This window comes from Equus quagga, chromosome 20 (assembly GCF_021613505.1).
Source record: "Equus quagga isolate Etosha38 chromosome 20, UCLA_HA_Equagga_1.0, whole genome shotgun sequence".
In the NCBI taxonomy this organism is placed as follows: domain Eukaryota; kingdom Metazoa; phylum Chordata; class Mammalia; order Perissodactyla; family Equidae; genus Equus; species Equus quagga.
This window is the reverse complement of record NC_060286.1, coordinates 19,722,398-19,735,084: the sequence shown is the minus strand read 5'-3', so window position 1 is coordinate 19,735,084 and position 12,687 is coordinate 19,722,398. Positions and strand designations below refer to the sequence as shown.

Sequence of the window (12,687 nt, the reverse complement as noted above, 5' to 3'; positions counted from 1 at the left end):
CAGGCTGTTTGCTGTGTCCGTGTACTCTGAGAAATGTAGGACGTGAGCGGCCCTGGGTCCTTATGTTAAAGCAGAGCCCATTCCAATGGGCTGTTTGTTTGGGGTGGTGGCTGCCATGTGAGCAATCCTCGCCTGCTCACACCGTTGTCCTGGGCTTCCTGTTTGGTGCTTGACCTGTTGGTGGAGCCCTCAGTGAGCTCACTCAGAGGACCACTTCTTCTCTGCCCGGGAACTAAATAGGAGCACACACCTGTCTGGCACCATCCCTGCCTAGGATGTGCGGGGAAGCCAACAGCTTAGCACTATCTCTTGAGTTCTTTCCTTGGCGCAGCTGAGATCAATTGTCTTTAAGTGTGGTCCATAAACCCCAACACTAGAACCACCGGAGTGTTTGTTAACAATGCAGCATCCTGGGCACAGGGCAGACCCCAGGAATTAGCCTCTGTGGGTGGCGCTCAGGAGTCTGTGTTTTTGATTCTGTGCCAGGGAATCTCATGTTCACTGAAGTTGAGAAGTCCTGCTGTGGAAGCCATGGAACCACAATCTAGCTCTGCTGGCAGCTGTTTGGGGCCTCCAGCAGGGCACCTGCCCTCCCTAGGCATCAGCTTCATTATCTGTAACAAGGAAGCCTGCCTCACAGCGTTGCCGCCAAAGTGAAATGAGGGGGTGTGTATGTGAAATTCCTGGATCCAGATAAGCCATCTTGGACATACTGAATGCACATCTATCTTCTCCCTCCCCATCAAACCCAGGTTCTGCAACATTCTTTCTGATATCTCTGGATTCCAGCTCCTTTCTTTCATCTTAGCTGCTGTCCCTGGAATTTTTGCTGATGGGTCCTCCTCCCCAGTGTGTCACGTTTTGGGAACTGAAGGAGACCCACCTCTCCGCTCTCTCTGCTGATGAGTTTGGTTGGGACCAGTGTCACCACCTTCTAGACAAAAGTCAGCCCCTGCACGACCTGTTCATGGAGCAGAGGCCATGCCTGGCACACAGCCAGAACCGAGAACATTTGGATGGAAAGAGGCATGACTGGTGTGCTGGTTTTTCTCTCTCTCTTTTTTTTTTTTCCAGGAAGATTAGCCCTGAGCTAACTACTGCCAGTCTTCCTCTTTTTGCTGAGGAAGACTGGCCCTGAGCTAACATCCATGCCCATCTTCCTCTACTTTATACGTGGGACGCCTACCACAGCATGGCGTGCCAAGTGGCGCCATGTCCGCACCCAGCGAACCCAGGGCTGCCGAAGCGGAGTGTGCGAACTTAACCTCTGTGCCACCAGACGGGCCCCTGGTGTGCTGGTTTTACACTTTACCTTTGGGGTGTTAGCTTCTCATTTCAGAAGGAAGATTCTGGATTATTTTCTGTGATCGCCATTCAGTAACGTCAGCCATGGCCTCAGGAGGATGGGCCTGTGGTGGGGGAAGAATGCAGCTTGACCCAACCCTCTTTCTAATCCTCCTTACCTTTTATGTGTAACAGGGCCCCCTGAGAAAATCTCTTCCACCTGCACCCTCAATTCCTGAAGCTTCTGAAGGCTGTGCTCAGGGGAGCAGCAGGTGGGAAAGCCCCACTCTGGGCTGGCTGAGCTGGGGGTGGGCCTGGGGAGATCAGGGCTCCCTGGTTCTCAGAGCCACTTCCTCTCCTCTGGCCCCTCACCAGCCCCCTCTGTCCCGAGTGTCACTGTCCCTGTCACCAACAGACATTCTTGGCCTCTGGCCGGCTGTGTGGCCTTGGGACAGGCGTCTCCACAGCCTCTTGCTCTGTTTGTGGAGTAAAGACTGGCCTCCTTGCTAATGTTTGTTCCCTTAGGGCTATTGTCAGGGGAAGGGAAGTTCTCTTCTCAGGGCTCAGATCACTGGCTGGAAGTTTGTTTAGGGACTTAAGGAGACATTGACATTCTCTCTTCTCATTAGACTGCTTTCTGACTCACTGTCCAGAAAGAACTTTGATAAGAGGTGCAGAGTGAACATGTCTCCATTCTATGATGACCCAAGCGCATTCCTCGTTGCATGACAAACCCCGTAGCAAATGATCCCTTCAGAGCCTGGATCATCTTGAGTCTCAGACCATGTCTTCCTGGCATATGTAGCTGCTTGGTGCCTTGTGGCTCAGCAAGGATCTGTGGTGGGAGAGTGGGGCTGCGAATGAGAACAGCCGAAGTCCTGATGTCTACCTCACCGCTGGCTAACTCGTGACTTCAGCAAGCAGCTTAGACTCCGTTATGGAATGGAGAGAACAACGCGCCCCTCGTGGGGTGTGTTGCCGCGTCTGCACTTTGGTCATTCTGCTGTTCACCTCACTGGGTGGTTTGGAGGCTCCGATTTTGTGCTGGTTGTGCAAGTGCAATGGAAACTGTGAAATATTATGCCAATGTGGGCTTTTAAGTGTCCTTAAAAAAAAAAGATTCTGGAGTTGCTCCATCACACTTGGAGAATGAAAGGGCTTTCTTGTCCACAAATCATGTCTTATCTATCCTGTGAAGTGCAACCTTGGATAAGGGCCGCGCCCTCCATTTATGGGGTTTGGCATTCTTGCCTCTAGCATCAGCTTTGTTTCAGAAGAAGCTCTGGTTATTCTGGCTGCAGGAGCCTCTCCCGGAGCTTCTGGATTCCAAAGCATCCCTGCCGATCTGATCCTTTTGAGTGAACCGTGCTGCAGCTCCAGGAGTCCTGCAGAGCATTCTGATTCCTTTTGATTCCAAGAAGGGCCTTTTATCAAGGGTTGGCACGAAGCAGCTTTCCAATCTATATGTGCCTAGGATGGCTCTTCTCTTCAATGTAGGAAAATGGTGGTGGTGGCGCAGCTCAGACGGATTTGGTCCCCACCATCAGGACATAGGGCCCAGGAGTGAGAAGTTTTCTCCTGAGAGCCTGGAGGTCCCGGCCTTACCACATTTTTCTCCCAGGCCCCTTATAGTTAGCAAGTGGCAGTGATCAGTGGTCACGAATGGGGACTGGTGGGATAGGACAGTCCTTGTGAAGATGTTGCATCTTCTCTCTCTAGAGTTCTTCTCTCGCTCCTTAGGGAAGAGGGTAGCCCATTATCTGCCCCAGGAATGGCTAGCCCTGTATTCTCATGCTACTCCACAAAACTCCATGACCTTTACTAGGGTGTCCCCACCCTGGACCAGATCATGGTCCCTTGCAGATAACCCACACAGGCCCTGGGTCATTCAGTCTTTGTCTCTCTTTGAATTCTACTTGTCCTGGATGGCATCCTCCAGCCAGCCTCCCTGTGTCTCCCCAGTGGACAGCAGGTAGTGTGACAGATGAGAGCCAGTGAATGAGGGCTCTCCTCCCATGGGCCTGTCCCTGTCACCAAGTACAACCTTGGATTAGTGGCCACACCCTCCATTTAAAGGGCTCAGCACCCTGACCTTTACAGTCAGATCTTGAGAGCTACTTTTGCTTTTTAGAGACAATGCACCACCGCCTTCATTTATTTATTGAGCAAATATTTACTGAGTGTCTGTTCAGTGCTGAGCAACATTCTGAGCTCTGAGGCTGCAGCAGTGAGTGGGAAAGCAAAGGTCCCCGAGTTCCCCTTTAAGGGAAGAGAGAGTAGGCTGTAAGGGCGTCATTGAGGGAGGGATGATGCTGGAAATGTCAGGCCACGTAGGAGGGGCGCTGGCTTCAGAGCAGGCTATTGGCAGATGTTCTCCTGTAAGTAGGCCCCTGAGTAACTCGCTAAATCTCAGGGCCGGATCTGGTGGTGCTGCTGTCTTGGGGTGGTGTTACATATGGGTGACTAATAGTTTTCCTGGTACAAGGTTTAGATTTCTTTTTCTTTCCAGATTTCTCTCTGGGATCATGAGGTAGGGTTAGTTAACTTGTGAAGTTGGCTTTTTAGGAAAAAACCACACGGGGCTCACGCTGTCTGTTTCTGGAGACACACCCTGAAATAAGAGGAAGTGGGTCTGGCTCATGGCAGCCCTTTAAGCAACAACTCTTCCAGGGCCTGCCTGTGAGTAACCCGCAGGGTCTGAGTTTCAACTCTGAAAATGGCAATGAGAGGGCTGTCACCAAGCAAGCCCAACCAGACTGAGAAGAAAACTTGGGAGGATTAGAAATATTTATTGTTACATGAAGTACTTTTGGGAATGACAGCGTGTGACATCGCAGACAAAGGAGACAATTCTTCTGCTTTGGGCTGTTTTACGACCTGCTGTCAAAGGCAGGGAGTGGTACAGTTGAGCACAGGACAGTATGGTCCATCTGTTGGCTGCTGCATGCTGGTGTCTGGGACAGAATTGGTGGGAAGTGCCCAAGCATTTGAGCGGAGCTTTGCATGTTGGCTATTTCAAATGTGAAAAGCTTGGAGAAAGTCAGCTCTGCATTCTGTGCCTTGGCTGTCCTGTTGGTTCCAAAGATTCCGTCTCATTTTTCCTCTTTCCCAGCTGAGTCCCTGGGGAAGTTCTATGAGCCTATGGTCGTTGGCGGCCAGCACCATCAGACGGAGGGACGTTTGAGTGGTGAAGCCGGCATGACATGGGCTCTCGGTGAAAGGGGAGGCAGAAGAGGCTTCACGTCTGCTCTCATGTGGACCTGCACTGACCCTTGCAGATGTCACCATGAGGACAATTTCAAGAGGAAGACCAACCCTTAAAAGGAGGGGTGTGTGTACCAGGAGCCTCCTGAGTTGATGACTGAAAGCGGACACAACTGTGAGGCTCAGCTGAAAATATAAAGCCCTTTGTCAGCATCTTTTTTTTTTTTAATCAAAAAATTTCCCTGTAGAACTCAGACCCCTCCCCTAAACTTAGCATCTTCTCTATTTACAGCCTAGGGTTCCCCTGCTCTTCAGCCACCTTGTACTCCCCAAAGATGAGGAAGAAACCCAGCACCAAGGCTGTAGGTCAAGATCAGGGTATATTAGATAGTTTATAAGCTTGGTGGTGTGAGCTCTTTGTCTCCTCTACCCTTTGGTGTGGTGCTTAGTATCAGTAGGGGCTCAATAAATTTGTGTGTAGATTTGAGGGTGAGAAGTTGATCAGTGTACTTCCAATGGCCTCCATATCTGATCTTGGGGCACCCCAAATTTGAGGTCTTCCCTGTGTCATTCCACCTTGCCTCTGCTTACTTTTGGTGGTAAACTCTTGGAATACAGCAAACTGCTACTGTGCCCAACTTGTTTGCTGTAGAGGAAACTGGAAATACTTCTTAGGTTTGAGCTGCACAATTGTAGAAGTCATCTCTTTCATCAGAAGATACTTCCTGAACACCATCTCTGTTGTCGGCATAGTGCGGGGCGTGGTGTGGGGAGGGGTCACACAAGGAAATGTTAGTCAATGTCCTGGTCCTCAAGGTGCTAACAGTCTAGTTGGGGAGACAACACCCAATGTGGAAAACACCCGAAACTAAGCATTACCTAAGAACAAGAAATCCCATGGGGCGTAAGTACGTCGTGAACAAAACAGGCTATGGCTGGAGACACCTCTCACCATTGCTTCATCCAACAGCTAGACATAGGGGGAGGCACTTGAATTACAGAGTGGAGCATGTAAGACTGGATGGGTGGTCAGCTCTTTGAGGGCAGTGACCTCTGTGGCTTTCACCCTGTTCATTAAGGGATTTGGAGTCAGATAGCCATGGGTTTGAATCTCAGTTCTACCATTAGAATCTGGGTGACCTTGGGCAAAGTACTGATGTTTTCTCATCTGTAAAAACCAAACCAGAGGTAGTGATGCCCACTTAGGGGGTTGTTGTGAGGGATTAAATGAAATAACGTGGAAAATCTTTTATCACACTGCCTAGCCCATAGTGGGTGTTCATTATGTGTTAGTTTCCTTCCTTCTGGTTTGGGTAACAGAAGACCTGAGCGTTTAGCCTAATGGTTAAGAGTACAGACTCTAGGTCAGATGGTCTGAGCTTGAAGTCCAGCCTTATCACTTACTATTAGAGGACCTTGGGCAAGCTACTTAAACGCCAGTTTCCTCAGTTTTAAAATAGGGATTAAAAGAGTGTGTGTATATTTATCTACGGTGCTTAGGCTGGTGCCTGTGGCCTGGTAAGCACAATGGGTCACCTGTTCTTACTATTCTTATCTTCTCTAGGAATCACGATTGCAGGCTATCCTCATTTCGGTCGCTGCTGCTTCCTGCCATACCCTAACCTATTTTCCCCCCAAGGTTGAGGAAATCCAAGAATGTCAGGGTAGTATCAGCCACCAGCATAATCACAGATTTGAGGACAAACTCTGTGAGTGGGGAGGCAGCTCTAAGGAAGTCTGGAGTTGACCAGCTGTGACCCTGCTTCCTAACTTCTTAGAGACCTAAGCTTAGCCTCTTAAATCCATAAACCTCTTTCATGAGTGATTTTCCCCCAAATCAATGAGATTGTTTTTTGTTCCTGAAGGTCTGCTACCTCGTTAATCTTGAGTTGGCCTTTTCAAAAGAGCCAAGGGCTTGGATTTTGGGATTTCAAAACTACAGTCATATGAGCAGGTTTTGCGTGCACGTTATTACTTACCATGGTATTTTCCTGGAAGCTGCCTGGCGTTCCAAGGTGGCTGGGAGCTCGTTCTCATGGTTAAACTGTTGTTCATCGTCAGTATGTCAGTGCCCTGGCAGCCACCTCGTTCTCTTTGCTTCTAACTGGAGCATCCACAGACTCAGTCCCAGGCCCCGACTCTGAGCCTCCTCCGCGGGTCCAAAGGTGGCTTTGCTGCAGACTGCCTTCAGTGTAACCTAGTCCATGACATTTGGGACCCTGGAGCCCCTGTTTGTGCATTACTATTCCCAGATTATTCACTTGCAGGTGTAAACAGATGTCTAAGTGACTCACCAAGGAGAGAGAGAGGTATTTACAGGACGAGAACTGGGTGTTGGAGTGTGCAGACATGCCTCAGCAGCACCATCTCTGTGGTGCTGAAATGCCCACACAGTGCACACTGGGGCCGGGCAGTGAGTGTTGAAGTCACTTCTGAGTCTTGTACATAGTTCCCCACATGGACGTGGGGACAAAACTTTAGTGGTGGCCTCCCTCCTGGTGGCCATGCTGTCCATGCCTGAGACTCCCGTGTCAAGCCACACAGCCCAGGAATGTGTGGGCATGTTTTTCTATGGAATGTAAATTAGGCATACCACATTTCTAGCATATTTTAGTGCTCATAAATTCTGTATGGACTTAAATGACCCTTAATATAGTAACATTTTCTTACATTTGTCTGTGTAGCTTGAATTTGCCTCGTCTCTGTGGTACTCTGTGAACCTTAGCTTCTGATTAATCGTTGGACTGTAATCCCATTGCTAGTGTACCCAGAGATGTGTAGATACACATGTACCTAGCCGCGCATCATGTAAACACACCCTTGTGGGGGTGGCCTCCTGCTCCTAAGGGTTGATGGGCTTTAAGTGTCATATTTAAGTGGGCTTTAAAGGACCCTCAATCACGTTTTTAAATAGCAGACTTTCTGTGAGAACCTTGTCTGGGTTTAAGTTCCCACCCACGTCTTTCCCTGGGTCTGGGCTCAGGGCTGCTGCGGAAGGGAACTAATGTTTTCCTGACGGTCTGGTTAACTGCAGCCCATTCATTCGACAGCCATTTATGGAGTAAGCCCCTGTTCTGGTTCCCAGGCTCCAGACTAGTGTCAGAGGAATGGCTGAACACCAAAGGGTTAGAGAAGTTTGGGGCAAGCAGATCTCACTAGCTTGGATAACCGAGGAAGACTCAGTGAAGGAACTGACGCTGAGACGGGCTCTGAAGGACTGAGAGGGAAACCTTTCCAAGCAAGGCGACTGCTCGGATCAAGGTGGAGGCCAGAGGTGGAAAGGTTGGAATCGTGACTCGTCCAATCTGGCTGGAGAACCAGGGACCTGGAGGGAAGTGGGTGGAGACAGCCTGGAAACTAGGTGAAGAAAGCCAAGAGCAGCAGGCTGAGGGGTTTGGACTTCCGTGCTCCCTCTGGGAGGGCCGACTCCTTGAAGGTCTTGAGCGGGGGCTTTGTGGGCAGGGCAGCTCCGAGGAACGTGCCCCTGAATCCGCTGTGCAGGGTGACGGAGAGAGACCCGGGTCGCTTGAAGGAGACGGGGCAGATTCAAAGTGGGCTTCCGGGGAGGCCTGGGAGGGTCTGGGATGGAGAGGACGTGAGAGGGCAGAGTCGGAGGTGACAGAGAGCTGAGAAAGAGCAGAGAGAAGGGGCAGGAGCCGGGGAAGGAAGAGGACGAGAACTGGGGCGGGGGGTTTGCCTGACTGCCATAAAGAAACCAAGCGCGTCCTGTGAGTCCCAGCAGCCTCTCCGCTCCTGCCGGGCGCCATCGCTGGGTGAGGGTGTGCGGGCTGGAAGAGCCAGGCTTGCACGTGGGCGTGAGTGCCTCGTCGGTGTAGAGCATCCTGCTGAGCAGTCCCTTCAAGTGAGCTCATTTAGTCCTCAGAACAACCCCGCGAGCTCGATAGTTTGACTAGGTGATATCATCTTCCTTTTCTGGGTTAGGAAGCGGGCACTAAGAGGTGAATTAACTTGCCAAGGTCAGACTGCTAGTAACTGGTAGCGCTGGGATTTGAACTCAGATCTCTCCGACCCCAGAGCCTGAGCCCTTGAGCACTGTATTCCAGTGAGGATGTCTCCAAGGAAGGTTGGGATGGAAAGAAGGAAAGGTGAGGGGTTCATTTCAAAGTGAACAACAGGGGCCGGCCAGGTGGCGCAGCGGTTAAGTGTGCACTTCTGCTTCTCTGCGGCCTGACATTCTCTGGTTTGGATTTCAGGTGCGGAAATGGCACCACTTGGCATGCCAGGCTGCGGTAGGCGTCCCACATATAAAGTAGAGGAAGATGGGTATGGATGTCAGCTCAGGGCCAGCTTTCCTCAGCAAAAAGAGGAGGACTGCCAGTAGTTAGCTCAGGGCTAATCTTCCTCAAAAAAATACACCCCCAAAAACAAAAATAAACCACAAAGTGAACAACAGGGGTGTGACCTCCGGGTGTGAGCTCCTCAAGGAGCAAGGTAAGCCCCATAGGTCACAAGGAGACCCAGTTTGAAGTGAGGGTTCAAGCCCAGGGGCTCTGCTGAGGGGAAAGCTGCTGACCCAATAAGGGGACATTTTTGACCCTCAGTACCAGGGAGCCAGCTCCTGGGAGCCCTGAAATTCTGGAGAACAGTGGTTCTGGGGGTCTCGGAGCCGATATAATGCGTGTTGTGTTGTGTGATGGGTTAGGGGTGGCATCTTATCCCAGAGGCAGCCCGGTGGTTTTCTGGTTTTATTCTTGCTCTGCCAAACGCGTGAGCCAGAATGACAGGTGGTGCATTACACAGAGCAAGGCTTCTCCTGTCACCCAGGCCCTCGGGCTGCACAGGAGTGTTTGTAATCGTGTCATTTGTTCTGGAAGTGCCCATGGCTGCTAGCTTGCAGCAGTGTTTAGATATCACCCTGGAGTTTGTGGAAAGAGCAGAAATAAGAGAGAAAATGAAAATCGAGTATCCCAGGCTGCCTCTCATTCCTCACATTTTTGTTAAACATCTGCCTTTGGGGTGAAGTGAGCAGTGCTGATTGGCACACAGGCTCTGGATTCAGAACCGCTGTGTGTGAAACTGAGCTCTGCTACTGTATGTCTGTCGCCTTGGTCAGGTCACTTCACCTTTCTGCACCTCAGCTGCATCATCTGTGAAATTGGGACAATGTTTACCCTTCTTTCTGGGGTTGTTGTGAGGATTGAGATACCCCGTGGAAAGTGCCACACAATTCACCGATTGGTGTTATGTCCTAGGCTCCAGAGATAAATGTGAGCCCTGCCCTCATGGAGCTTATAGTCTGGTTGGGGAGACAGATGTTAATTGAATAATCCTACAAACATAAAACTACCTCTGTGAGGGGACCTGACCTGGGTTGAGGGACTGGAGAAAGCTTCCCTGAGGAAGTGTGACTTGAGCTCAGGCCTGAAGGATGTCTGCGTTTACTAGGTGACACGGAGCAGGGAGGGCACTGCAGTCTGGTGCAAAACTGAGAGGAGCTGGTGCAAGATCCCTGTAGTCTTCTGGCACGAGGACGCTTGGGACATTTGAAAGACAGAAAGGAGGTCAGTGTGGCCGGGTCTCAGGGAGCAAATAGTCGACCACGGGCAGACGACCCCACGAGCAGAACTTTGTGGGTGTGTTTAGGATTTTTCCCGCTCATTTCTAAGAAGGGGAAGTCACTGCAGGGTTTTAAGCATCTTAAGGACATGATCTGATCACATTTTCCAAATATCCCTTACTGCAGAGAGGAGAATGGCTGGGAGCACAGCCACATGGAAGCCGTTAGGGGGCCCATGCCATAATTTTTGTGAGGCCAGTGTCTCCCAGAATCCCTTGATGGGTGATAAGGATTGCCTGCGTATGAAAACAGGTACTCAGGACCAACTCCAGACCTGAGGGATCACAGTGCAGTTGGGGCTGGTGAAATACTGCTATGGGCTATGTAGAAATGAAGAGACCCTAACTCTCCTTTAAAAGCAATTTTTAAAAAGTAAGTTTCTGAAGGCCAGCCCTGGTAGTCCAGTGGTTAAGATTCGGTGTTCTCACCGCCATGGTCCGGGTTTGGTTCTTGGTCAGGGAAGCACACCACCTGTCTGTCACTTGTCATACTGTGGTGGCTGTGTGTTGGTGTGATGCTGAAAGCTATGCCACTGGTATTTCAAACTCCAGCAGAGTTACCCCTGGTGGACAGGTTTCAGTGGAGCTTCCAGACTAAGACAGACTAGGAAGAAGAAACTGGCCACCCACTCCTGAAAAAGTTGGCCCTGAAAACCCTACGAATAGCAGCAGAGCATTTTCTGATAGAGCGCCAGAAGGTGAGAGGATGGTGCAAAAGACCGGGCAGGGTTCCACTCTGCTGTCCACAGGGTCCCTAGGAGTCGAAATCCACTCAGCGGCACCAATGACAGCAGCAAATTCCTCAAGAGCTAAGACTCTGACTTGGTTTGAGTGTGGTATCGTGTGTTTTGCTGGTGACTTTGTATTTTGTTGAGGATGATAAAACTAGAACCTACGCTGAGACATAAGCCAAGTCAAAAGCAGTTAGCAGTGATTTTTAATCATTCACCTTCATGGCCTGGGGCTCTGTTTTCTGCGAGCCCAGGAGGGTGCCGGCCCCACCCTCCCATGGCAGCACTCTCCCATCTCTTGGAATTAATCCTGTACTGACGTGGGCTGCAGGTCTCTGAGTTTACCCAAGTGATGTCCTATTGAGTGCTTGCCAGAACTCACATGGGTGAAAATATATGCTTGTGTTGACTAACATCACGCCAACATTTGATGGGAGGAGGGAGGTGAGCTCGGGTTCTGGAGTCAGACAGAACAGGTTTAGGGGGTCAGCTCTTCTGCTAGCTGCCTGTGTGACCTTGGGCAGGGTGCTGACCATCAGTTTTTCTCATTTTTGTCTTTGTTGTAAGCTTCTTGGATTAAATGAAAAAGATAAATTATATTAGATACCTGGTGTACAGTAGATGCTCAAGAAACGGTCGGCTATCCTACCCTCTCCCTACACTCCCCCATACACATATTTTTCCTTACCACTTCACAGTGGTTTCTACAATGTGGTTTGTAGAAAGAACATGGACCCTATTGGCAGACCTGCGTGATATGGCCAGCTTTGTGTAGACAAGATTTCCCACCAACGTTCATCTGTCCATCTGTCTAGCCAGCCAACATGACTGAGCACCTACTAAGGGACAGACTTAGGAACTAGGATCTGGGGTACAACTGTACACTCTCAGTGAGCACGGCTCTCAAGAAGCAGGAAAAAAATGAGTCTTGAAAAAACAAAAGAGGCAGCAGTTTCCAGTCTAATCCCTATGTTTTGGTTTTCCACATTGGGCATGAAAGTATCTCCATGGCAAATTTTCTCCTGGAGATAGATCACTATGAGACAGCATTGCTACCTGACTGGGGTTACCTCAGGCCTCTGCGGAGAGGTGCTTAGTCCTGCTGGTGGAGAAGGCTTCAGTGCTGGACTTGAGGTGGAATGAAACGCACTCAGGCTTAGTGTGTAGCTGGAGAATGGAGTTCAGCCGCTGCGGGGTCAGGTGTGTAGTGTAGCACCAGCTGGGAGGACTTATTTCTCGGGGCAGAAGATTCCTGGGAATTAGGTTATCCAACATCAGGGTCCTTTGGGAATGAAAGAATGACACAGCCTGGGGTGATGTCCCATATCTTCCCACATTCTTGCCAAAGGGACCCTGGGGATTCTATTTAACTTCTAGATCTCCAATTCTGAAGTGCTTAGGCTAAGGCCAGGTGTGACCTGCAGTGGGCCTGTCTTTCCAGCTATGAGGGTTGTGTTTGTCCCTCTGTCTATGGCTGGTTTTTACCCTCAAAGGTTTTTTTTTTTTTTTTGAGGAAGATTAGCCCTGACCTAACTGCTGCCAATCCTCCTCTTTTTGCTGAGGAAGACTGACCCTGAGCTAACATCCATGCCCATCTTCCTCTACTTTCTATGTGGGACGCCTGCCACAGCATGGCTTTTGCCAAGCGGTGCCATGTCTGCACCTGGGATCCGAACTGGCGGAGCCTGGGCCACCGAGAAGCGGAACGTGCGAAGTTAACTGCTGCGCCACTGGCCTGGCCCCAACCCTCAAAGTCTTGGAGATCAGCAGTTAAGATGCTGGACTCAACTCTGACAAATCAGTGTGATTGAGGATCAGATAAAGATCCGAGGACGTGAAGTATCTCTTCTCTTCTGGAGAAGCCTGCTCGCCTGGGCCTTTCTCAAGGCCC

General features: G+C 50.3%; 1 protein-coding gene across 1 annotated transcript in view; it reads left to right on the top strand.

Moving 5' to 3' along the window:
- Positions 1-3,590: 3,590 nt before the first annotated feature.
- LOC124231094 (feline leukemia virus subgroup C receptor-related protein 2-like) overlaps positions 3,591-12,687 on the top strand; it is a 23,022-nt gene continuing 13,925 nt past the window's right edge. The window contains exon 1 of the mRNA XM_046647759.1: positions 3,591-3,662. Coding sequence (XP_046503715.1) covers positions 3,591-3,662 — 72 coding nt within the window. The remainder of the gene's footprint in view (positions 3,663-12,687) is intronic.